This window comes from Rhamphochromis sp. 'chilingali' (genome assembly GCF_963969265.1).
Source record: "Rhamphochromis sp. 'chilingali' genome assembly, chromosome: 22".
Classification (NCBI taxonomy): Eukaryota; Metazoa; Chordata; class Actinopteri; order Cichliformes; family Cichlidae; genus Rhamphochromis; species Rhamphochromis sp. 'chilingali'.
Window position 1 is genome coordinate 1,735,115 of NC_137950.1, and position 23,845 is coordinate 1,758,959.

The window sequence follows — 23,845 nt, forward strand, 5'->3', positions numbered from 1 at the left end:
CTTGACGCAGCGCAGGACCACCGCAGCATCCAGGAGGAGACTGAAGTGTGAAGAGAGGGCTGACGAGCTGCAGCTTGTGAGGTGAGTGTAGATACTGTGGAGGTGGGTGTTTGAGGATTATGAACCACAGTCCACGTTTGTCCGTGTGAGCTGTGAGGCGGTGGTCAGCTCCTCTGTGTTTGCAATGAGGTCTGTTTCAAGGTTAGTTTTACGAGCAGTGATTCGTGTTCTCGTAGAGGCACGGGATGAGGCTGTGGGGACTCGGTATCCTGCCACACAGCGGAGTTACGTCGTTGTTTATAGTTATTCATATTTAAAATGAGTGTGAATGAAGCGGCTGTAGGCCTGAGCCAGCAGCGTCCTTGAGCAGTGAAGGACAGAGCTGCATCAGCAGGGATGCAGTGACGTCAGCGATGCTCCGTAAGCCTCTGTTGATGCACTAATCACCAACAGGAACTACATTTATGACGTCGACGATTATTAATCCTCGTGATTCCTTATGTGGCTTTCATCGTCCTGGGGTGTGGAGCCCAGCCCGCTGTCGTGCGTGGCCTAGTGCCCGTAAAGCCGGTCTCTAGACGAGCATTAGCATCTTTAGCCTGTTCTAGCATCATCCGTTTACTTACAGCACACGAGTGAGACATAGACCTGCTAAAACCAGACTCCTGCCAGTGCATTCATCCTCTATACGATTTATGAGGTGTGTGTGGTGTTTCCTGTCTGTGGCGTGTCAGTGGGACTTTTGGTTTTTACAGTGCACTCGTCTTATTTGACTTCCTGCTGCTGCAGGACGCTTCCATCAGCACCGTGCAGTTTAAAGTGCGTGCCTGAGAGCTTGTACAAAAAGAGCTGATAATGGACAGATGCAAGATTATCCATACACCCTCATACAATCAGGAGGATGTTGCATCTCATTGTGTAGAGGCTGTAGCAGCCAAACAACAACGGTCAAATCCACATTTCAGTGTTTTTCTCAAAACAGATTTCCCACTTTATTCTCAAATTGACCAACAATATTTTTTTGTTGGTCCTAATACTGCGTCTTATGTCTGTGGTGTGTGGGAGGTGACCCCGATGAAGCCCACACAGAGAGGACAGGTGTAGAAATGCCCCCAGCAGGGTTTTCACCTGCAGCTTGAAGCCGCTCTCAAACAGTTTAAAGACACAAATAACTATTTGATTATTTTACAGATAAAACACTGAAGAAAATGATTAGTAACTGCAGCCCGTATAAACCTGAAACCATACTACGCTTTATTATAGGAAAGTCTGAAGAGGGCAGCCAAGTATAATGAGACTGTGGTATATTTGCTATATTATCTAGTTATTGTGCACTGTGTACTTGTTATTGAACCTTCCTGTCGTTGCTGCAGTGTTTGTTGATCCTAGCTGAGGTGGAGTGCAGAGGTCATCATGGGGGAACTGTTCAGAAGTGAGGAGATGACTCTGGCCCAGCTCTTTCTCCAGTCAGAGGCAGCCTACTGCTGTGTGAGCGAGCTGGGAGAACTGGGCATGGTCCAGTTTAGAGATGTGAGTATGAATGGTGCCAGACTGACACTGACATGTAGAAGTCATTTTTGATTATCATGGTGTAAGCTGGTTTTAGTGAATGACAAATTCCAATAATACATTTTGAAACATGTATTTCTGGTCTTTTTCTAACAACAGCTGAATCCAGATGTAAACGTGTTCCAGCGCAAGTTTGTGAATGAAGTGAGGAGATGCGAGGAGATGGACAGGAAGCTGAGTGAGTGCTGCTGAGTCTGACTCACTTTCTGTTCCCTTGTTGTGGTAACGAGGTAATCACCGAGTTTCCTTGATGAACAGGGTTTGTTGAGAAGGAGATCAAAAAAGCCAACATCCCGACAGTGGACACTGGAGAGAACCCGGAAGTACCTTTTCCCAGAGACATGATTGATCTGGAGGTAATCAGCCATTTCCAAAACAGTGTTTCCTTCTTGTCCATCGCTTTTATTGAGTTGGTACAAAATGTTGTATCTATCAAAATAACGTATCAACATTATCACAATTAACTGTGTGTGTTTGGCAGGCCACATTTGAGAAGCTGGAGAATGAACTAAAGGAGATAAACACCAACCAGGAAGCCCTGAAGAAGAACTTCCTGGAGCTGACGGAGCTCAAACACATCCTCCACCGAACGCAGCAGTTTTTTAACGAGGTTTGCTCACACGTACACTACACAGAAGAACAAAGAGTGTTAGAGTGGCTTTGTTTACGCATCGATTAAGGCAGCAGTTCCCTGTCAGACAGCAGACGATGACATTAGCTTTGCAGCTACAACATTGTCTGGAGCCGCCTGCTGTGCCTCCAGAATGTTTGGGACAAACACAGTTTTGCAGGTTTACCTCTGAACACTGGATTGTAAATCAAACATCGAGTATCTCATTGAAGTGCAGACATTTTTGAGAGATTTTATTTAAGAACTGCAGCTATGTCCATAAACAGTCCACAGCCTTCAAGTTTCTGGGACAGTGGACTGACAGCAGATCAGTCAGCTGTCAGTGGTGCAGGCCTGGTGAGGCCAGAGGAAGCAGACACAACCTCTGAAGTTGATTTAAAGTCTTGACTTAGTGTTTTATGCCTTTCGCTGCTTTTAAATGTAATTTTAAATACGAGACTGAAAGAGATGTTAGTGCAGGTGAGGGCGGGCATCATTAGGCTGGATAAACCTACAGCGTCAGACAGGCAGGAGGCGGTTAACTCAACATGGATGACTGAGAGAAGACAAAGTGCATGATGGCAGAATTATTTCCATGATTAGGAAAAAACCCTTTCATAACACGTAACCAGGACAGAAACACTCAGGCAGGCGTGTCCCCGTCAGAGTCTACCGCCACCGTTAGCCTAGTTTACAACAAAGCACTGATTACTCTCACAGTCTGTACACAGACATACTGGGACGGGTGGAACCAAAGTGACCAGTGGTGCAGTGAAGGGCTCAGACACTGATAACACAGCACACCACAGTGCAAAGGACCCAAAACTAACTGCAAAAGCATGATGGGAAAAACTTCAATATCAGAGTCAGTCATTAATGTGAGGCCAGCTTTTCTGTTACTGGGCACCAGAGTGGATGCAGACAGACCCACAAACCAGCTGCTCTGGGACTTTTCTGTCCTGGCCTGGTCCCAGTTCTGTTCGTGGTTATAGTGTGGAGCTCCTGTTTCCCGCTGTCTCTGTGTTACCTTACTTCCTGTTTTATTTTGGTAGTCTGTTGTCCAGTGTGTGTTGCACTCAGTTTTACTGCCTTGTTTTCACCTGTATGTTTGCACACCTGTTCCCTTGTGTGTCTATGCTGTATGGCCTCAGTCCTGCCTTTGTCCTTCTTGTACTGTGTGCGCTCTGGCAGTGATGTATTCATTGTTTTATTTAATCAGGATCACTTTCCTGTTGAACAAATACTATAAGCTTCTTCAGTTTCCCATTCCATGCACCTGCTCTGTTCCAGGTCACATGAGTCTGTGCAACAAATTTGTGACTAGCTGACCTAAAAACGGCTTTCGAACATAAAATGTAAAAGAATGGTTCTAGTAGTCACAGCACTCTGCAGTAACTCACTGGAACATGTGTTAACTCTTTATTTGATGTTTCACACCCTGTGCAGCTGTTACAGGCCTTGCAGCGGCAGTGCAAAAGTCTTTGTGTGATGCATGGGCCTAACTGCTAACTTCCTACACCTGATGAGGTGCTTTTTGTTATTTTGTTGGCAGATGGAGGATCCTAACCTGCTGGAGGAGTCATCGGCTCTGATGGAGGGTAGTGAGGGGGGCCGCGGGGCCCCACTCAGACTGGGGTAAATAATAAGGATAAATGTATAAAGTAACATCAATTTAAAAACTAAAAATGATCTTCTGGCTCTCTCATGGAAAGTGATCCTGGGGAACTATAAAGTCCACAGTGAAGGAATGGTTAAAGGACTTCCTCTTATGAGCACTTTATACAACGCGCCTCGTTCACACAAGCAGAAGGGCTTTCTCTCTAACACTCACACTCCACTGGATGCATCAGAGAGCAACTTGGGGTTAGCATCTTGTCGAACAGTGTTTGGCAGGCAGACTGGAGCAGGCAGGGATCGAACCGTCAACCTTCTGATTAGTAGATAACCTGCTGTACCTGCTGAGCTACAGTCAGTCTAAACATCAGAAAAAGCCAACCTTATCTGCTGATGCAAGCGGAGCTAGATGCTAAATGCTCACCACAGTACTGAAGAAGTACTGAGACTGCTGTCTCTTATAACTGCTCTCTCTGGGAGTTTGCATGTTTAGCTCATTTGGCTAAAGGCGTGTCGGCACAGTACTCGTCAGAATTTCATCAAATATATGATCCTGATCCCTTAGTGCAGGGATAGGCAACTCCAGGCCTCGAGCGCTGGTGTCCTGCAGGTTTTAGATCTCCCCCTGGGTCAACACACCTGAATCTAATGATGAATTCGTTATCAGGCCTCTGGAGAACTTCAAGACATGTTGAGGAAGTCATTGAGCCATTTCAATCAGCTGTGTTGGACCAAGGACACGTCTCAAACCTGCAGGACACCGGCCCTTGAGGCCTGGAGTTGGACACCTGTGTCTTAGTGGATCTCAAGGTCACATTTGTCACTCGTGAACTGTGATCGATTATAAGCTGCAACGTTTCTGTCGTGCTGGTTTCGTGTCTGTGCAGTTTTGTGGCTGGAGTGATCAGCAGGGAGAGGATTCCCACCTTTGAGCGGATGCTGTGGAGGGTGTGCCGTGGTAATGTCTTTTTAAGGAAGGCAGAGATCGAGGACCCACTAGAAGACCCCACCACAGTGAGTATACTAACAGTGGAGCTGTGGAGAGTAGTAGTGAGAACAGAATTTCAAACAAGAATGGGATAATAAAGCAGATGAATAATACATGTGGGGTTGAACACAGAGCACTATCTAATGTTTCGTTCCCTCTCAACAGGGAGACCAAGTCCACAAGTCAGTGTTCATCATCTTCTTCCAGGGTGACCAGCTGAAGAACCGGGTGAAGAAGATCTGTGAGGGGTGGGTGTTGCATGAAAAACCGTTGCTGCTGTCACTGTTAGGTTTTAGAATGTAGAATCACGCAGCGTCATGCTTATGTTTAGTCCTGACACCGTTTCACGATCACATAGTAGCATCACAGCTGAGTGCTAGTGAAGGTGGGAATGTGAGCGCTGTGTGACAGCTGTAAATCCACAGAGTGGAACATTTTCTGTAGAGAGTGACACACATGTCCCGTCTGTCTGTCGTCACGAAAGGCTTTGATCTTATTCTAGTGAAATGTACGACATGTCCAGTGTAACATGGCCTGTGATAAAGTCAGGGAGGGGCGGGGCCATCTGCTGTGTTGCACGCTGTGTGGTCAGACTGACTGTGGCGCTCCTGCAGGTTCCGTGCGTCGCTCTACCCCTGCCCAGAGACCCCGCAGGAGAGGAAGGAGATGCTGGCTGGAGTCAACAGCCGCATCGATGACCTCCAAATGGTAAGTTATGTGTGCCCTACAGGCATCAGCCAAATGCTTACAGTCTTGTAAAAATAAAGCAGAGGGGAGGAGTCGACCCTGGACAGATGCCGCAGAGCTGTTAGCTGTGCACTTCTTTTGTTCACTAAACCAGATGAAATCCATGAGACGCTCTGGCTCCTGCACCTTTCCTTGAGAACATTTATTTCCAGTCAAATTACAAAGGCCCTTGTAGTGTAGACAGGCTTCATTGTGCTACACGTCTTATCTCTGAAAGAGCCGCGTCCTTTATGTGCTGTGGTTCCCCCGTTTCTCCTTATTAAGACAGGAAAAAAGCCTGTTCTGCTTGAAAGGTCTGCACCGGTCTGATGCTGCCAGACGCCCTGCCACAGCAGAGCCGAGCAGTACACTGAAATACAAGTTGTGTGAATGAATATGACGGAGGTTTTCTGCACTGCTAAAACTGCACATTTCAAACTTCAACAAGAAAACGTGAAAAATCAAAGAAGCGTGCGTCAGGTTAACAGAATGAAACATCCTTCCACGCTGCTGCTGTAGGTGCTGAACCAAACCGAGGACCACCGTCAGCGAGTGCTGCAGGCTGCTTCTAAGACCATGCGGGTGTGGTTCATCAAGGTGAGGAAGATGAAGGCCATCTACCACACGCTGAACCTCTGCAACATCGACGTCACGCAGAAGTGTCTGATAGCTGAGGTGTGGTGTCCTGTCTCAGACCTGGACTCTATCCAGTTTGCTCTGCGCAGAGGAACGGTGAGTTTGGTCCTGTCTCTGCAGCCTGTCGCACATTTCTCTGTTCTGCTTCTCGTGCTGTGCATCTGAGCCCACAGACACCCACGGTCACAAACCTGGACTCAGGTTGGGATCTCTAGTCCTACTTTGGAGAATTTTTATAAAGTAAGCAAAAAGAAACTAGAATGTCTCCAAAGAGAATCGCTGTGTCTTAGTTAGGAGTCAACTTTATTGTCATTACACATGTATAAATACGGGTGAACCAAGTGCAGTTTGCATCTAATCAGAAGTGCAAAGAGCAGATGATGTTGTTGAAATGTTCCCATAGTTACTACCCAGCAGTAAGTCAGTAAAACTTTATGGCACCTTTTAAGAAATACAGTCACGAAGTGCTTCACAAGAGCCAACAATGCATAAAAAACGTGAATACAAAACAGGTTTAAAACAATATGTTTTTAACTGGAGGCGACTGATCTGAAGTCCGAAGAGAGAGTTCCAGAGCGTGGGCCCACTGAACACACGGCTCTGATCCTTTTGTGTTCAGCTCAGTGTGGGGCGCCGCAAGCCGGCCCTGGTCACAGGACCACGAGGTACACATGGGTGCAGAAGCTCTCTGATATAAACTAGTGCCTGCACGTGAAACGCTCTCCATGTTAATAAAAGAATCTTATATTGCACGCTGAAATAAACCAGAAGCCAGTGCAGCTGCATCAGGATTTTGTCGAAGCCTGTCGGGATCATTCTGAGCAAACGCTCTACGGAGGTTTTGCTAAGACACGTGTGCACTGCAGGAATCCAAATGTGATGAAACAACAGCGTGAATAATCATTTCCAGTTCAGGACGTGACACAGTGCAGCTTATGTTTGAGATGATAAACACAGGAAGGAGTCACAGAACCAACACGTCCAAGTGTCTCCTTTATCCCAGACACATGTTTCTGCTGCACAGACAGTTATTTCAGTTTGTCTCGATTTAGTTGAAGAAAACTGTCTGTACAGCTGAATATCATCTGCATAGCAGAGATAAGAGATGTCTGAGCAGAATGGAAGGGAATGTATAGAAAAACACTTCTATATGTCATATTTTACATTTAAGTTGGCACAGGGCAACAAAAGCCTCAGAAAGCTGCGTAATGCTTAAAGAACACCTGACGGGGAATCTCCCTCTTTAGACTAATAAGTTACCTCAGCGGTCCCAAACCTTTTTTGCACCACGGACCAATATTTTCACGGACCGGCCTTTAAGGTGTCGTGGATAAATCCAACACAATAAAGTGATAGGACCGAGACACAAACTGTGGTATCTTGCACCAGTACCAAGAGAAGATTTATTCATAGCACACGGGAAAAGACCCAGGGAAACCGAGTTAATGATCAAAACCATAAATTTCACACCTGAGCCTCAATTCTTGGTACCAAACGAGCCCCCGTGGGTTGGGGACCGCTGATAGTTGGATGAGGACAGTATCTGAGAGATGCTCTGTGTTTAGCTGTAAAGACAACGTTCACTGGTCTGTGGACCTGTGGATAAGGAACATGGCCATGTTCTTGGTACAGGGCGAGGTCACAGTGACTGTGAAACTCACTGAGGTCTGAGGTTTTCTAAACGAGGCTTTATTTCACAGGAGAGGAGTGGATCAACAGTGCCCTCCATCCTAAACAGGATGCAGACCAAACAGACTCCACCCACCTTCAACAAGACCAACAAGTTCACATCAGGCTTCCAGAATATTGTGGACGCCTACGGCATCGGAAGTTACCGGGAAATCAATCCAGGTCATTGGCTCATATTGAAATGACTGTTCATTCAAACTTGTGATTGTGACTGCGGTGAATGTGAAGCTCTCGCTGACTCTGCAGCAGTTCAGTGTTCAGGCCAAACTAATCGAGTGTCAACCAAACGAACAGAGTGATTTTGGTTCTGTTACAAAGGATTCGTTACTTTGTGTGTAAAATTTGCTTCTAGCCAAACATTTTAGTGAAGTTTCAGCAGCAGAGTTGGATGATGGTTGTTTGGATCCCTGTGTGCCTACAGCTCCGTACACCATCATCACCTTTCCCTTCCTGTTTGCTGTCATGTTTGGTGACATGGGCCACGGCCTGTTGATGACCTGCGCTGCCCTCTACCTGGTCATTCGAGAGAGTCGCCTCCTCGCCCAGAAGAGTGACAATGAGGTACGTTAACACAAGTAGAAGTAATCCAATATAGTAAATCATCGTTGTTCAGTCAGTGAGCAGAAGCATCATATTCCAGTGTTTTCTGTTTGCTTCTGTAGATGTTCAACATGATTTTTGCTGGGCGCTACATCATCCTCCTGATGGGGATCTTCTCCGTCTACACAGGCGTCATTTACAATGACTGTTTCTCTAAGTCACTCAACATGTTTGGGTCTGGCTGGAGTGTCAGGCCCATGTTTGGCCCCAAAGGAGCCAACTGGACGTGAGTTCAGGCTTTTTCTGCATCACAAATGAAGTTTAGATTTCCACTTTTCCTGTTTGTGACCACTACCAGACTAAAACCAGTACTGAATGTCATCCCCAGCACTAACTCGAAGCAGCCAACTAGAAGATTAAACTTACTTCAGTCTCCAAGAAATAACTGAAAACACTATTGTTACGACCCGGCTGTAGCTGGGACGTAACAGCTAAACCTTTAAAATGACCAACAGTAGCACAAACACAGCCTCAGAGGAAAAAACGAATCTGATGCATGTAATCCAGTTCAGTGTGTGAGCCTGCAGGAACCTAAAGGAGGCTTCTGTAGTCAGAGCGGGCAGGGATCTGCTGACTGGCCACTTTGTCAGGAGCACTTGTTCAGCTGCTTGTTAACAGTTATCTAATCAGCCAATCACTCACTTTGAACACGGCATGGTTGTTGTGCCAGACGGTCTGGTCCGCTGAGATCATCTCAGTGAGCAGCAGCTCTTTGGTGAAAATGCCTGTTTGATGTCAGCGCTAACAGGAAGGTAGCAGTAAGTTAATAACATGCAGGAGAGCATCTCTGCACAAACTCTCATATTTAAGAGTGTTAGAATTTAAATGCAGCAAAGCTAATTATACAAAACACAAGATAACTGACTGTCAAAGTAAGACAGGAAGTCAACGTCATCATATGGGTCCAACCTGTTACTAGCCAGGTGTAACTAAAGAAGTGGCCAGTGTGTGTGTGTTGGCAGGTTCGTGCTCTAAACTGTTTCTCATCTTGCAGCATGGATTGTAGTTCTTCTCCTTCCGTCTGTCCTAGGTCTGAGACTCTTGATGGAAATGCAGTTCTCCAGTTAGATCCTGCTATTCCCGGCGTGTTCGGTGGACCTTATCCACTCGGAATTGACCCGGTAAACAATACATGTACTCACTATAACAACTAAATCAAATTACCGGCTCTAATTGTCTCCAGTGCACGACAACCTGCTCATTTCATCTTGGGCTGGTGAAATCAGTGATAGGAATGCTAATAATCCAGTTTGTGAGCCAAGCAACAATCGATCCTGTCAGAGCTCCATAGCTGTTGGTCCTGTGTTACAGAGATGATTAAACACCCCACAGATGTGAGACCATGTGACACAATGAGTCACTAGCCCCTGAACCCTGTCTGAGAAAACTGCAGTATCCAGTAGGGCTGGGCCACATCATACCGTTCACGGTGATACCAGTATAATGTTGGGCAACGATAAGAAAATGAGATATCGCGATAGAATATGGGTAAAACGCGCAGGCGCAGTGCCTTTGTTTTCATACGCGCATGACGGAAAAAGCATGGCGGCGAAAGCGGATCGTTGAGTGAAACAGATGAACCAGAACTGGTTTGTAAAAATGCTGTAACTTCACTGGTGTGGAACTGGTTTAGCTTTCGTCCGTCAGATACACAACAAAGCACTTTTTTTGGTAGCGCATGCTAGCAGGCCGTCGTTATTACCGTGTTGTTTGGAAAATACGGCGCACTTAAAATCAATCCTTTGATTTTTCTGAAAGTCGACAGAGCCCCTTATAATCCCGTGCGCCTTATGTATGAACTCTGGTTGTGTTTACTGACCTCGAAACGATTTTATGTGCACGGCGCTCGAAAATCTGTCAAATGTTTCAGTACGACTTTGCTAAGCTACGAAGCCGCACCGCTTGATGGATTGTGGGAGCATTACGGCTATCATAGGCGGAGCCTCGCGGAGTGATACGTACTGTGCTTCAACATAATGTTACCGTGTTGTGTGTGTGTATAACTGTTTTTAAGTTTTGTGGATGTTATACATGGTTATGCTGAGGATGTGTCGGCCAGTTTCCACTGGAAATGCCTTTTGGTTAAACTGTCAGCAAAGAATTTGCATTTGCACTGTTACATTTTTATATAACTTTAATGCACATAAAAAAAAACAGCTGCTTGTTTAAGTGAAAATACATTGATGGGGTTTTTTTTCACTAATAAAGTTGTGGAGTTGTAAAGTATTTTGTCTCGTGTCAAGTACATCGTCAGTTATATCGTTATCGCAAATTTTCAGATGTATATCGTGATAAATACTTTTGGTCATATCGCCTCATATCCAGCTCCAGAGCTGTTTCATAAACTAACAACTGTACCTTTAAAAAAGACCATCTGTCTGAGATCACTGAGAGGTCAGCACAGACCTGTATGTCAGCCTGTTTGTACTTGTGTCAGAGTAGCAGGGTGCTCTTCGTTGAACCTGCTGTGTGCTCTCTGCAGATCTGGAATATTGCCACCAACAAGCTAACTTTCCTCAACTCCTTTAAGATGAAGATGTCCGTCATCCTGGGCGTCATCCACATGATATTTGGAGTGTCTCTCAGCCTCTTCAACCACCTGTAAGAGTCACACTGAGGGCTGATACTGAATGTTCAAACACTTTTAAGGTTGTGTGCCGTCTAGCTTCATATTCACAGCTGATCATTTTCAAACAGGTACCATGCTGTTCTGTTGTTCATGTGTGACCTCACTGTGCTGCAGGTACTTCAAGAAGCCTCTGAACATTTTCCTGGGCTTCATCCCAGAGATTGTCTTCATGTCGAGCTTGTTTGGCTACCTTGCCCTGCTGATCTTCTACAAGTGGACAGCCTACACCGCCCGGACTTCCAAGGATGCTCCCAGCCTGCTCATCCACTTTATCAACATGTGTCTCTTCAACTACGGTGACCCCACCAGCAAACGCCTCTACGAGGGACAGGTGCTCCTTCCATTACCCACCCTCTCCTAACATATCCGCGTCACACTGACATGTTAGAGTCGTGCATGGACGTTCTCTCAGCAGTTCTACAGAGCAAACAGATATTTCATTGTGCTTTACTTTCCTGATGACCTTTTTTCAGAAACTTGAGGTCGAGCTTCACTGTAGAACAAAAACAAACAGAGCAGCTTGGAGCAGTTTGAGCTTTGCTTATTGATACCATCTCTTCTCATAACGGTGCAGGTCGTGTCGTTCTGTCAGTATGCCAAGGTTTTAAATTGTTAATTTTTTTTGCAGTTTTAAATCGAGGTGTGTGTGTGTGTGTGTGTGTGTGTGTGTGTGTGTGTGTGTGTGTGTGTGTGTGTGTGTGTGTGTGTGTGATTTGAAATTCCTTATCATTCTCACCTCTCAGTATGATGGTTGTGCTGCTGGCACCTAGTGGGGTTCATTTATATACTATATATTATAACACAGTATACAACAGTTCCACCTTAAAACATGAACATGGACAACCTGCACGGATGCTTTGTTGTTAGTGAAACGCTCTAGTGGTACAGTTGGGGTCAGGTATATACATTCATTACGGGGCTTAAAATCATGGTAATTTTGGCTTTTAATGATTCCTTTGAGTTGTTTTCAGCATCTTTCATCTTTAATGACTAAGAAAAATAATTCAGTGCACAAGTTTGAATTTATTTAGGATTTTCTCATTTTAAAAAACCAAAAACATTAAATTCCCCGCTCGCCTCTGCAGGCGGTCAGTCCTCCAAGCTCGGGTCCTCTACCAGAGGCCTGGGAGCTTGAGGGTCCTGCAGTATCTTAGCTGTTCCCAGGACTGCGCTCTTCTGGACAGAGATGTTGTTCCCGGGATCTGCTGGAGCCACTCGCCTAGCTTGGGAGTCACCGCACCTAGTGCTCCGATTACCACGGGGACCACCGTTACCTTCACCCTCCACATCCTCTCGAGCTCTTCTCTGAGCCCTTGGTATTTCTCCAGCTTCTCGTGTTCCTTCTTCCTGATGTTGCTGTCATTCGGAACCGCTACATCGATCACTACGGCCGTCTTCTTCTGTTTGTCTACCACCACTATGTCCGGTTGGTTAGCCACCACCATTTTGTCCGTCTGTATCTGGAAGTCCCACAGGATCTTAGCTCGGTCATTCTCCACCACCCTTGGGGGCATCTCCCATTTTGACCTCGGGACTTCCAGGTTATACTCGGCACAGATGTTCCTGTACATTATGCCGGCCACTTGGTTATGGCGTTCCATGTATGCCTTGCCTGCTAGCATCTTGCACCCTGCTGTTATGTGCTGGATTGTCTCATCTTTACACAGCCTGCACCTGGGGTCTTGCCTGGTGTGATTGACCCCAGCCTCTATGGATCTTGTACTCAGAGCTTGTTCCTGTGCTGCCATGATTAGTGCCTCTGTGCTGTCTTTCAGTCCAGCTTTGTCCAGCCACTGGTAGGATTTCTGGATATCAGCCACCTCCTCTATCTGCCGGTGGTACATACCGTGCAGGGGCCTGTCCTTCCATGATGGTTCCTAGTCTCCCTCCTCTTTCTTAGGTTTCTGCTGCCTGAGGAGCATCTCCTTGGCAGATCCCGCACTTGATGCTGACTTGTGCTATGGGCTTGAGGTTGGCCTCCAGTGTTGCCTGCCACATCCCCATTGAGTTCCTGACGAAGGCTCTCAGGGTCCTGTTGATCTTGTACCGTTCTCGGCATTCCAGGATCCAGGTGTGGGGCATTGAGTCATAGGCCTCCTTGTAATCAGTCCAGGCAGTGCACAGGTTGGTCTCGGCTGACTGCTCAGTCGACCAGTAGCTGGTGTTTTGCGCCTCTGGTATTCTTGGCCCTTTCTGTGCCTTGCTCATGTATTGACCCGTGTGCCTGTTCATCTTAGCTGCTATGATGCCTGACAGGAGCTTCCACGTGGTGCTGAGGCAGGTTATTGGTCGGTAGTTGGATGGGACCGGTCCCTTCTGGGGGTCCTTGAGGATCAGGACTGTCCGGCCTTCGGTTAGCCATTCCGGGTGTCTCTCATCAACTAGCAGCTGGTTCATTTGTGCTGCCAGTCGCTCGTGGAGTGCAGTCAGCTTCTTCAGCCAGTAGGCGTGAACCATGTCGGGGCCTGGTGCTGTCCAACTCTTCATACTGGAGACCCTTTCTTGGATGTCTGCCACTACAAGCTGTTGTTTAACAACATTAGTTGTTCGTTAGTTATCAGTTCTTGTTGCAAGATGAAGGTGAAGATCTGGCAGCAGTTGTAGTTTTTCTGTTATTTTTAGTTACATGTGATCGATTAGAGCATGTTAGGTTTTTAAAGCACAGCAGAGCTCGTATTTTGAAGTCTTGTGGGTTTCATTGTCAGTGTTTAGATGCAACAGACAATCTATTATGTTGTGCTCTGTATTTACAGTTTGAGGTACTGTTTTAGACCAAGACCTGTTTGTACAATGCTCATTTCTTAATTAACCTCTCTCTTTGAATCTTTAGGTGGCGATCCAGGTTTTGTTGGTGCTGATTGCCCTTGCATGTGTTCCCTGTATGCTGATTGTGAAAACTATGGTGCTTCGGCGTCAGCACCTGTGGAAAAAGCACCTGGTATGTGCATCTGACCACAACTAGAACCCTACTTCTATCTTTCATTACTGTTAAGTTACTGTTAAGTTATAACCTTTGATATAACCTTTTGTTTTCTTACTCCTGTCATTCATTTCAATGCACATTGTATTGTGTAACGTGGTTGGTTGTGCTGCCATGAAAACTGCTTAAAGCCAGCTTTGGAAACGTTGATATTTTAGCGAGAAATGTACGATAACTACTTCACAGACAAAGGACACCCTAAAATTCGATGATACTTTGATTCAGTTGTCTTAACTGTATATTTGGCAGTTTTCTATCCAAAATGATGACGACCATTACCGAGTGCTACCTTGGTAGATATGCCACCTGGAGCTTTCATATCTCTCACTGGTTATGGATCTCATTCACTGAAGATCAGCAGAGTTAAAACCTCACAAAGACTCTTTATAACTCGTAGCTTTGTGACATGTGGGGCCTGATCTTTGCATGTCGAGCAGATGAGCTTTAGCAGAGTTATACATGCTCACACGTTGTAAGAGAGGTGACTGTGGACTATGCAACTTTCTGCATGTATTTAAAGGTTTTTATCAACATTGTCTGAACAGACCTAACTGGCTGAGTTTGTACTGATTTCTATGTTTAGGAGCAGGGTTGTTTTTCACTACACAGTACTTTGCCTGAATGCTTCTCTTCTGGGAGAAGACGGCCAATAAGCAACACTATGGCAAACATTAGTTTAGAAAAGGAGTTTCTATTTATTAACACCAACAAACAGTCAGCTCTCAGCACAGCAGCACAGCACAAACTGTCTGAAGAGGGCAAAACAAACACTTGGGACTACTTAAGCAAACGAGAAAAGATTAGCCAGCTGGCTGCAATCATAGATCATAAAGACTGATGTCATTGGGCTGTGAACCCAGTTATGAAGTGTCAGACTAAGTGTTTTCACTGTCGCCATTCAAAGTGGACGTGACAGGCCGAGTGTGGCGTGAGTCTGAACGCTCGCTAATGACTGTGAGTCACACGCTGTGGATAACTCTGCTTTCTGACAGATAATTCACTGTTTGTTTGTTTTGCACGAGCCAAAATGATCCAAACTGAGTAGCTCATCAGAAAATTGACTGTCTCTGCAGCTCTTTTCTGATGCTTCAGTTAATTTGGTCAAATTAGCCACAAGAAGGACTTTTTCCCATCAGGCCTGTCTGGTCAAAGGGACATTTGACCATTAGTGGAAAACTGTGGTCATTATCAGCAGAACACAGCTGTCACAGTAATGATTCCAGCCCCATTGTTCAATTCAGTTTTTTATATCGTTATATTGTGAGGGAAAGACAATCGTTCAGAGAAAATCCCAACCATCAAATGACACCGTAGTTTTCCTCTTGACCCAGAGGCCACGAGGTTTGCCAAGCTCTCAAAGGGCTGACACAGACAGCCAGTTTAAAATCACTTATAAAGCTAACACGCCTCCTTTGGACAGTGGGAGGACAGGGAGAGCCTATAAACTGAAGGCACCAGTGGATTCAAACCCACAACCTTGCTGCCAGGTGACTGTGCTGTCACATTAAACCACCTTCCCAAATTCATGTAGGTTAGCTGTGTTACAGCTAGCTGATATTATCACACACAGCCTTTGGACACATGGTGAAACTGCAGGTTTTGCTTTTCAAATTTAAGATTACTTCAAGGTCACAAAAACGCTTTTAGCCATGCTTCAGTATTTGTTTCCCAGCAGTTGTAAATCTCACACGAATGATGATGAGATCTGGGAGCTGTACAGCTGTTAGCTGGACGGGTCTTCAGGTCTTTGTGCTCAGCTGTGATTGAACCAGTGAGACTATTTTGCTCTCCAGTGAACGATTGCTTATTGAAATTTGAACCATTATACTTGATAAGGTGGTAAATATATCTATTTTTCTCGGTTTGTGGGTGTCCTGATTTACAAATTGGAGTAAATTAAGAAGGAAGCATCATCCTAAGGCTTGCTTTAAGCTCGACACAGCTCTTGTGGCTTTTGTATCTAGTCACAGAAGAGGGAAGAAACCCCTGCAGAGAATCTAGAGCAGTCTTTAGAGCAAACAGGCGTGTCCTCATCATGCACCGGACTCACTCAACAGGGCACGCAGAAGTTTGGAGGGGTGCGGGTGGGCAACGGGCCCACAGAAGACGAAGCTGGCATCATGGACCACGACCAGCTCTCCCAGCACTCAGAAGAAGGCGATGAGGTGAGTCTCATCACTGCCACATTCTGTCCTCTCTCAGATTCTGCTTTGAATTGGTTTCTGTTTCGAATATATATTTTAGTAGGATTGTGATGTGAATGATGCTTTCAGCGTCATATGGGCTCTGACTATTCCCTGGGCTCCCACAGATGCCCAGAGGTCACAAAGCACAAAATGTTGCAGCTCCATGTTTCAGATAGGACATATAGAGCAATGGCTGCTTATTTCAGGTGCAAATGGACTGAAATAAACACACTAATATCCCTTTATAGAGATATTACAGTGACGTGATCACAGCAAATGAAAAAAGATGGCTTTTCCATTTCAGGAACATAAATATGAACGAGAACCACCCCCTTTGTTTCAGTCAGTGACACAGGGGTCGGGTGTCTCTGGCTTCTCTTCATAATAAATCTTGAGTGTTTTTGTCGTGATGACTTACACTGCACAGTTAGCAAGGCTGCATTTATCATCCATTCACAAAGTAAATATGTAATGTTCTGGGACTTTCTCTGGAGATCCGTCTGGCTTCCTTAGAAGGATTACTTCCAGATCCTGACGATTTAATATGAGAATCAAACCTGTGAACCGTGTGGAAAAGCACAGTGGGTCCATGCGATGCAACTCTCACATCCCTGAAGTCGAGTTAAAGTTGAAGTGGTGTGGAAGCTGGTTCTGCATATCAATGCGTCACTCCACTGTGGCTCAGACAGGAAACACAAGAGGGGAGGTTCCTGTTAAAAACTGAGTCATGGTAAGAAGACAGGACACCCACTTTAAAGGTTTTACACATCACCACTAGGGCTGCTCAATTAATCGAATTTTAATCTCGATTACGATCTGGGCTTTCAACGATCATTAAAAATGACTGAGCCGATTATTAGCCCCTCCCTCGTGCTTTACTCTCGCGCTGCTCCGTGTGGACCGGCCTTTAAGGTGTCGCGGATAAATACAACAAAATAAAACTAGTACCGGTACCGAAAAAAAGAAAATTTATTCATAACGCCCTGAAAAGACCCAGGAAAACCGAGTAAACGATAAAGACGATAACAAAATAACGCTGAAAACCGATAAAAACCCTGAAAACCAGACATTTCACACCTGAGCCTCAACTCTCGCGGCCCGAAACCAAACGACTCACGGACCGGTACCAGTCCGAGGCCCGGGGGTTGGGGACCGCTGATTAAGAGGCAGCTCGGAAAGCTAAGCAGAAGTTATTTGGAGAGGAGAGTGGCTGCCGTTGGTTGAAAAGAGGTAAAAAACTTCAGTGGTGTGGAAACATTATGGGTTCAGTCAGACGTGGATCAAGTAGACACAGTGTGTAAACTTTGCTACGGTGTCGTAGCTGCACCACAGAGCAACACTGCAAAGTTCACTAAACAGATGTTTACATTTTTCATTTATTTCTTATATTGCAAACATTTGCACTGTTATCAGTATTTGCACTATTTATATTATTTTTTGACAATCTTTAAAGTCATTATTCAACACGTTGTTATTGTTAAATAAATATCGTCAAATAATCGAGATCTCAATGTCAGTGAAAATAATCGTGATTATCATTTTTGCCATAATCGAGCCGCCCTAGTCACCACATAATACAGAATCATCTGGCCTTAGCAGGTAAACACAACCTCAGACGACCAACAGCATGTGACATATTACACCGTGTCATTATTTGACAAGAATGAAGCTAAATTGCAGAAGCAGTGAGTGGAGGAAGTTCAGCCTTTAGCAGGTTAAGTAGCAGCAGGTGTGACCACCTCTGCGAAGCAGAACTTGGCCTTCAAGCTTTACGCTGTATGTTAACACAAAGCCACAGTCTTCCTAAAAGTGGAAGTCCGTGCAATGCTCAGAGAGACGGCAAAAAAACATAAAGCTTGTTCTGCAGCCTGAGCATCTCACAGCGAAGGACTTGACCATAAACGTCTTCGTATACCAAAGTATTATAGCGTCAGGTGAGGTGTCACCTGTCTGACGGCTGAAGCTCGGTTGACACGGGGTCAGCAGGAGTTGGAGGTGTCGTAATGGCCCAGTCAGTGACTGACATGCTGTGGTGGGACCTTCAGACATCTGTGCATGAAGTGGGAAGAAGAGTGTTTCAGGTTAAATGAGTGATGACATGGTGCAGCGTGTCCCGTGCTCTTCACTGAGGTGGGCTTCAGGGATGTTAGAGGTGTCGTTTCTTTTTACCATGACTGTAACATCAGAATTTTAGTTTACACTACAGGGACTCGTCACTTTTTAAAAACCTGCACAGAATAACAGTTGTGTATGAGACCTAAGCATTCTGGGAACAAACCTGAGCTCTTATTCACATCATTCACATCATAAACATGACAGAACTGAATGATTGTGTACGGGTTACAGAGCGAGACATCTTATTGATGAGTTCCACACACGTCCTCGCTTGGATCATGTCCCATTAAATCTGGGTGATGAAAACTTCTGAAAGATTTGATTGTGGATCGCACCACTGACCTTTCACCTTTGCTTACTTTCAAGCACTCAGAGGAAGAGCCGGTAAGATTCAGAGTTTAACGTTTCCTGAGCATGTCTGAATGCTGGCTTGCTTCATTTGGTTTTTGTCATGTTTGAATTGTTTAAATGTGCTTTAATCCTGAACTGCCAGGCATGCATGAATGAAGGTACATGTTTGTTTGCATGACAGAGTGAAAAAGCCTCTCGCCCTGTGACAGGTGTGTTGAGTTCGTATATAGAGCTTTTCTATTCTAAAGCACTTTATAAGGATACTTGGTGTGCAGACTGGAGCAGGCAGGGATCAAACCACCAGCCTTCCAATGAGGAGATGACCTGCTCTTCATCCAGAGCCACAGTCATCATTATGGAAAAACGCAGAACGTGTTCAGATATCCAGTAACTGGGAAAAGATGAAGCAACAGTTGTTACTTTGTGACCAGATCAAAGAGCAACAGGTCAAGGGTCAGTTTTCACTAAAATCCATCTAGTTGTACTTCTGCACAACCGGAGTTGTTGCCCCCGTCTCACCGTTTCGCCCCTAAAGCTGCGTCCATAGTCAGTCAGGTACAGCCCAAATTTCAAGCTGTCACCTGAGCAGAAGTCTACCTTTTGTTTCCACTATCAGCGGAAATGTTTCCAATTCAGTCATTGGCCTCAGTGTTTTGTGCCATTATGGCATGCTCGTATTCATACTTCTGTTTTTCATTAGTGATCCTTTGAATGGGAACAATGACTCCTGCTTCCATGAACTCCATTTGTCTGATCCAAAGACAAAAGGGGAGCATGGAAAGAGGAAACCAGATCAGCGCCAAGCAAAACCGAACAAAAGCTACACGGAGCGTTTGACTGCCATGTTTCCCCCTCCCTGCTCGCTCCACACAGGAAAGGCTAGCCTCGCTCCAGGATGGAGAAAATGGAGGAAGTGCGCGGGCTTTACAATAAACAAACACCTCCCTGAGCTGTGATCTGGCAGTGGATGAAGAAACTTCTCTGCTCTTTGTTTTAAAGCTGATGAGAGAAGTCACAGGCAGAGGTCAAAGGTCAAAGCAGCTTGTCAGCAGCAGAAGTAGCTGTTTCCCAGCTCTCTGGATTAGCATGCTCGCTGAGTTATGCTACACAGCATGTGTGAGGGCTTCCTCCTACATAAACAAAGGTTACCCTGCAGCATGCTCTGCTTCCTAAACTACATCTCAGATTCTAAACAATGAAACATGTTCAACATTGATCCAGAGAACAAGGTGTGGTCAGAGAGTTCGTCATCATCATGAAGACAGGCTTATTTGTATGGGGCTACATACACTTCTAACCTGATGGATTCTCCAACTAAGAAGTCCTGAAGCCTGCTGAAAACAGGAGTTTACATCTGCTGTGAGAGCACACGTGAACACGTTCAGGAAGTGACCTGAAGTTAATCTGAAGAGAAACTGGGCCAATGTTTGGTTCGATTTTATGGTCACACCTCCTGCATGTACACACTCCTGTGCTCACGCTGTTCCTTCTCTCACTACAGTTTGATTTCGGCGATGTAGCTGTCCACCAGGCTATCCACACCATAGAGTACTGCCTGGGGTGCATCTCCAACACAGCCTCTTACCTGCGCCTGTGGGCCCTCAGCCTGGCTCATGCACGTTAGTAGCGACTCTCACACAGCTTTGTGTTGTTGATGATCATAAACATTCAGAGAAACAGAACTATGTTGAGTAATGTTGTTTACTGCTGGATATTCACTGTAAACCTTGTTGTCACGACTGTTTGCACAGAGCTCTCGGAGGTGCTCTGGTCCATGGTGATGCACCTCGGCCTCTCATCCAGGAGCGGGGGCGGGTTCTTCGGCCTGGCCATCATCTTCGCATTCTTCGCCGTGCTAACAGTCGCCATCCTGCTCGTGATGGAGGGGCTGTCAGCCTTCCTGCATGCCCTGCGTCTGCACTGGTTAGAGTCACACTTACACGCAAATACAGAGTATCTGTGACGGGGTGTCAGAGTCACTTTGTGATCTGGACCAGGGAAGCTCCCCTCTGTGTCGGTGTGACAGGCACAGTGTCCAGTTTTTGTTTTATGTAATATTCAATACTGAACTGTAACTTTTTCAAGGAAGCAAATTTGTATTCAGTGTTTGCATAAAAGCCTTATTTTGATGTGTTTGCTACGAGCAGGGAGGACACACATGAGGTCAGAGACACGTTTGAGCTTTTGTCAGATGATTACTCTGACTGCAGAAAATATCCACTCACAGGCAGCTCCATGCATCGCACGTGAAAGCAGAAAGTAAACTGTCTTCAGGTCTAAACAGTCCCGCACTGATGGAAAACAAACACATGAGTGTGTGTGTGTGTGTTTATAGCATCTCATTGACATAATGGTTTCCCTAGCCGCGTACCCTAACCATTAAAAATGAATGCCTGACCCTGAACCTTTCCATAACCTAATTGTAACCCTGACACTAAAACCACATTTTGAGTCTCAAAAATGCCTTCAAACAAATCCTGGTCCCCACAAGGGCTGTTTGTCCCCACAAGCATAGTAAACCACCAATTTGTGGTCCACATGAACATGTTAATACCCACGCGCGCGCACACACACACACACACACACACACACACACACACACACACACACACACACACACACACACACACATACACACACACACACACACGGGTACTTTTGCCAAAGCTCATGAGGAATTCCAGCAGAATCGGACCTTCTCAAACTGGTTTACTGAACTGTTATCATACCGAACTCCAGAGGACCTTACACACCTTCCAGCTCCATCGCCTCCCAGCACGCACTCCGCCCTGCTAATCCAACTACACTGACATACAGCAAATGTCAAACATTACACAGCAGTGAAATTTTTCAGCTGTGCAGTGTAATCGTGCTTTGGCTGGCAGCTGCACGCTGCAGCACACGTCTATGATTGCTTAGGTCAGGGGTCGGCAACCTTTAGCACCCAAAGAGCCATTTGGAGCCGGTTTCCACGCAAAAGAAAACACTGGGAGCCGCAAATACTTGTTGACATCTAAAATGAAGATAACACTGTATATATTGATTTTTACCTTTATGCTTTGTGTGAACAACTAAAGTAAGTAAAAGTTTATTTATTAAGCGCTTTTCACAGACAGGCAGTCACAAAGCGCTGTACACGAATATTAAAATAAACAATATAGTCAACAGACATTATACACAATGTAAAAGATCAAATGTAAAGAATATAAAATACGTAGATGAATTTATTATGAACTCCATGAAGTGCTACAGAGAAAACTACATTTTATTCATGTAATGAACACATTTTGAACTCTTAAAGAAATACAACAAAAGCTGAACTAAAATAATCCAGCAAACAAAAACTGCGTGGTCTGCAGCGCCGCTGCAGGGGAGGCGGACACACCTGAGCTGCACCCGCAATCACGCCTCGCCGCCTTAACGTCTGGTGGTATGTGTGGGGCTGTGAGCTGCAAAGCTACAGCCGGCTGTGTGCGTCAGCAACTGTGTGTAAGGTGGTCAATAAAGAGATGCTGAAAAGCGCGTTCATGCAAACATCGTCGGGTCTGCTGTGATATGTTTACAACGGGACTTCTGCTCCTGAACCTCTGCGCACAGCGTCTGCAGGTCGGGGCTGTACGAAGTCACTTTATCTCTACAGGACTGTAAGCTGTCGTCTGTGGGGCGTGAGCGTGTTTGTTTTAACATAGTTCACGGTGGAGCTGCTGACATAATGTGGATCCGAAGGTCCATAACTGGCCTACGTGGGGCTGAAAGTCTCGATAAATGCACGCCGTTTCAGCTTCCACGAGTGTGACGCTTATTTTGAGCGATGAAAAAAATAATAGAATTTTATTTTTATATTTCAATATCACAATAATCTTCCAATTTAGAACTACAAGTTAAAAAAGAACTAATATAAATAAAATACACTTCATCTAAACACTTCTAATTTATTTTCCCAAACCACGCGGAGCCGCACTGTAAGGACTAAAGAGCCGCATGCGGCTCCGGACGTTTATTTTGAAAATCACAGGATATTGCAGAGGCCTATGAGGAGGTGGTGGAAGTGACAGATGATCCAGTACAGAGCACATGACATGAAACCATGATCATTAGCTGTGACTAAAGGGAAATGGACACCGGTGTCTCCAGAACGTCTTGTCCTGTCGAGTAGAGCGGGCGCAGCAGGAAGCACCTCTGAGGCGCACCACTTAGGTTTCCTCATGTGTTTTGTAAGAACTCCGTTTGTCCGCCGCAGCGTTTCATTGCATCCTCTCTGGGCACAGTGTGGATGCTCACCTGTACTCTGTGATAGCATGTATTGTAATGTGGGGACTGTAGTGTTGGACAGCTGTGGCCGATTAGTCTTTCCTGTCATGCTCACTGACGTCTGCTTGCTGGAGGCTCTGGTGCGTTTTAGTGAGGTGGCTCCGTGGACGAGTCGGAAGAGTCGCACAAAACTGTCAGACTTACAGACGACAGCACGATAACTTTAACTCGTCGTCTAATGATGAAATTTACATTACTGTCTCGTGTCGGGTAGAAGTCCTGGTAGCAAGTGGCAAAACTCACAGGGTAACACACTGGCACTACAGTTGGTGTTTGAGCTGGTAGCTTTACAGAGTCGTTTATGGGCTGTCTACAAACGAACCACAGCACCGCTCAGGCTGGCAGAGTTGAACGCTCTGTGAAAGCTTTGTGTTTATTTTCTTTAATCCTTCACGTCTGCTTTCACACAGAGTTTACGTCATTGTTCAGAGAGGATGGCCTGTGTGTTTTTGTTGGATGGAGGCACAGTGGTAATGCTCAGCCTTTCCTCTCAGGCTGATTTGTATAAGAAGCTGAGGTGGACGCTGCTCCAGCACAGCTGTGTTACATCCACACTCTGAACAGTCCTTCAGTTTGTGTTGTCTAGTCCTACCTGTGTACCGCACACATGGGGCACTCACCATGGCGACCCCCTGCTGAGCGCAGCCTGAAGTGAATATGACAGCTTAAGAAGAAGGTGACGGGACAACTTTGAATCCCGACGACCTAATGAGGTCAAAGGTCAACTTCTCTGAAAACCACTGAGGATTTTCAAATTCGTACCATAGCTGCGTCCATAGGCTGAGGGGCAGCACTGGCAGCCTCCAATAATGATGTCATCCCCATAATCTAAGCATGTAGG

The 23,845-nt window shown here is 45.6% G+C and overlaps 1 protein-coding gene across 4 annotated transcripts in view; it reads left to right on the forward strand.

Moving 5' to 3' along the window:
- The window catches only part of LOC308390813 (V-type proton ATPase 116 kDa subunit a 1-like), a 28,706-nt gene continuing 4,861 nt past the window's right edge, over positions 1-23,845 (forward strand). The window contains exons 1-21 of one of the 4 annotated variants that reach the window (XM_080873102.1): positions 1-81; positions 1,374-1,530; positions 1,669-1,747; positions 1,828-1,925; positions 2,051-2,179; positions 3,732-3,814; positions 4,681-4,807; positions 4,947-5,029; positions 5,396-5,489; positions 6,027-6,239; positions 7,844-7,994; positions 8,254-8,393; positions 8,495-8,658; positions 9,463-9,553; positions 10,915-11,033; positions 11,176-11,392; positions 13,892-13,999; positions 16,006-16,206; positions 18,709-18,726; positions 20,195-20,312; positions 20,445-20,616. In XM_080873102.1, coding sequence (XP_080729228.1) covers positions 1,414-1,530; positions 1,669-1,747; positions 1,828-1,925; positions 2,051-2,179; positions 3,732-3,814; positions 4,681-4,807; positions 4,947-5,029; positions 5,396-5,489; positions 6,027-6,239; positions 7,844-7,994; positions 8,254-8,393; positions 8,495-8,658; positions 9,463-9,553; positions 10,915-11,033; positions 11,176-11,392; positions 13,892-13,999; positions 16,006-16,206; positions 18,709-18,726; positions 20,195-20,312; positions 20,445-20,616 — 2,522 coding nt within the window. In that variant the 5' untranslated portion in view covers positions 1-81; positions 1,374-1,413. The remainder of the gene's footprint in view (positions 82-1,373; positions 1,531-1,668; positions 1,748-1,827; positions 1,926-2,050; positions 2,180-3,731; positions 3,815-4,680; positions 4,808-4,946; positions 5,030-5,395; positions 5,490-6,026; positions 6,240-7,843; positions 7,995-8,253; positions 8,394-8,494; positions 8,659-9,462; positions 9,554-10,914; positions 11,034-11,175; positions 11,393-13,891; positions 14,000-16,005; positions 16,207-18,708; positions 18,727-20,194; positions 20,313-20,444; positions 20,617-23,845) is intronic. The other 3 variants (XM_080873104.1, XM_080873103.1, XM_080873105.1) reach the window with 3 other exon arrangements.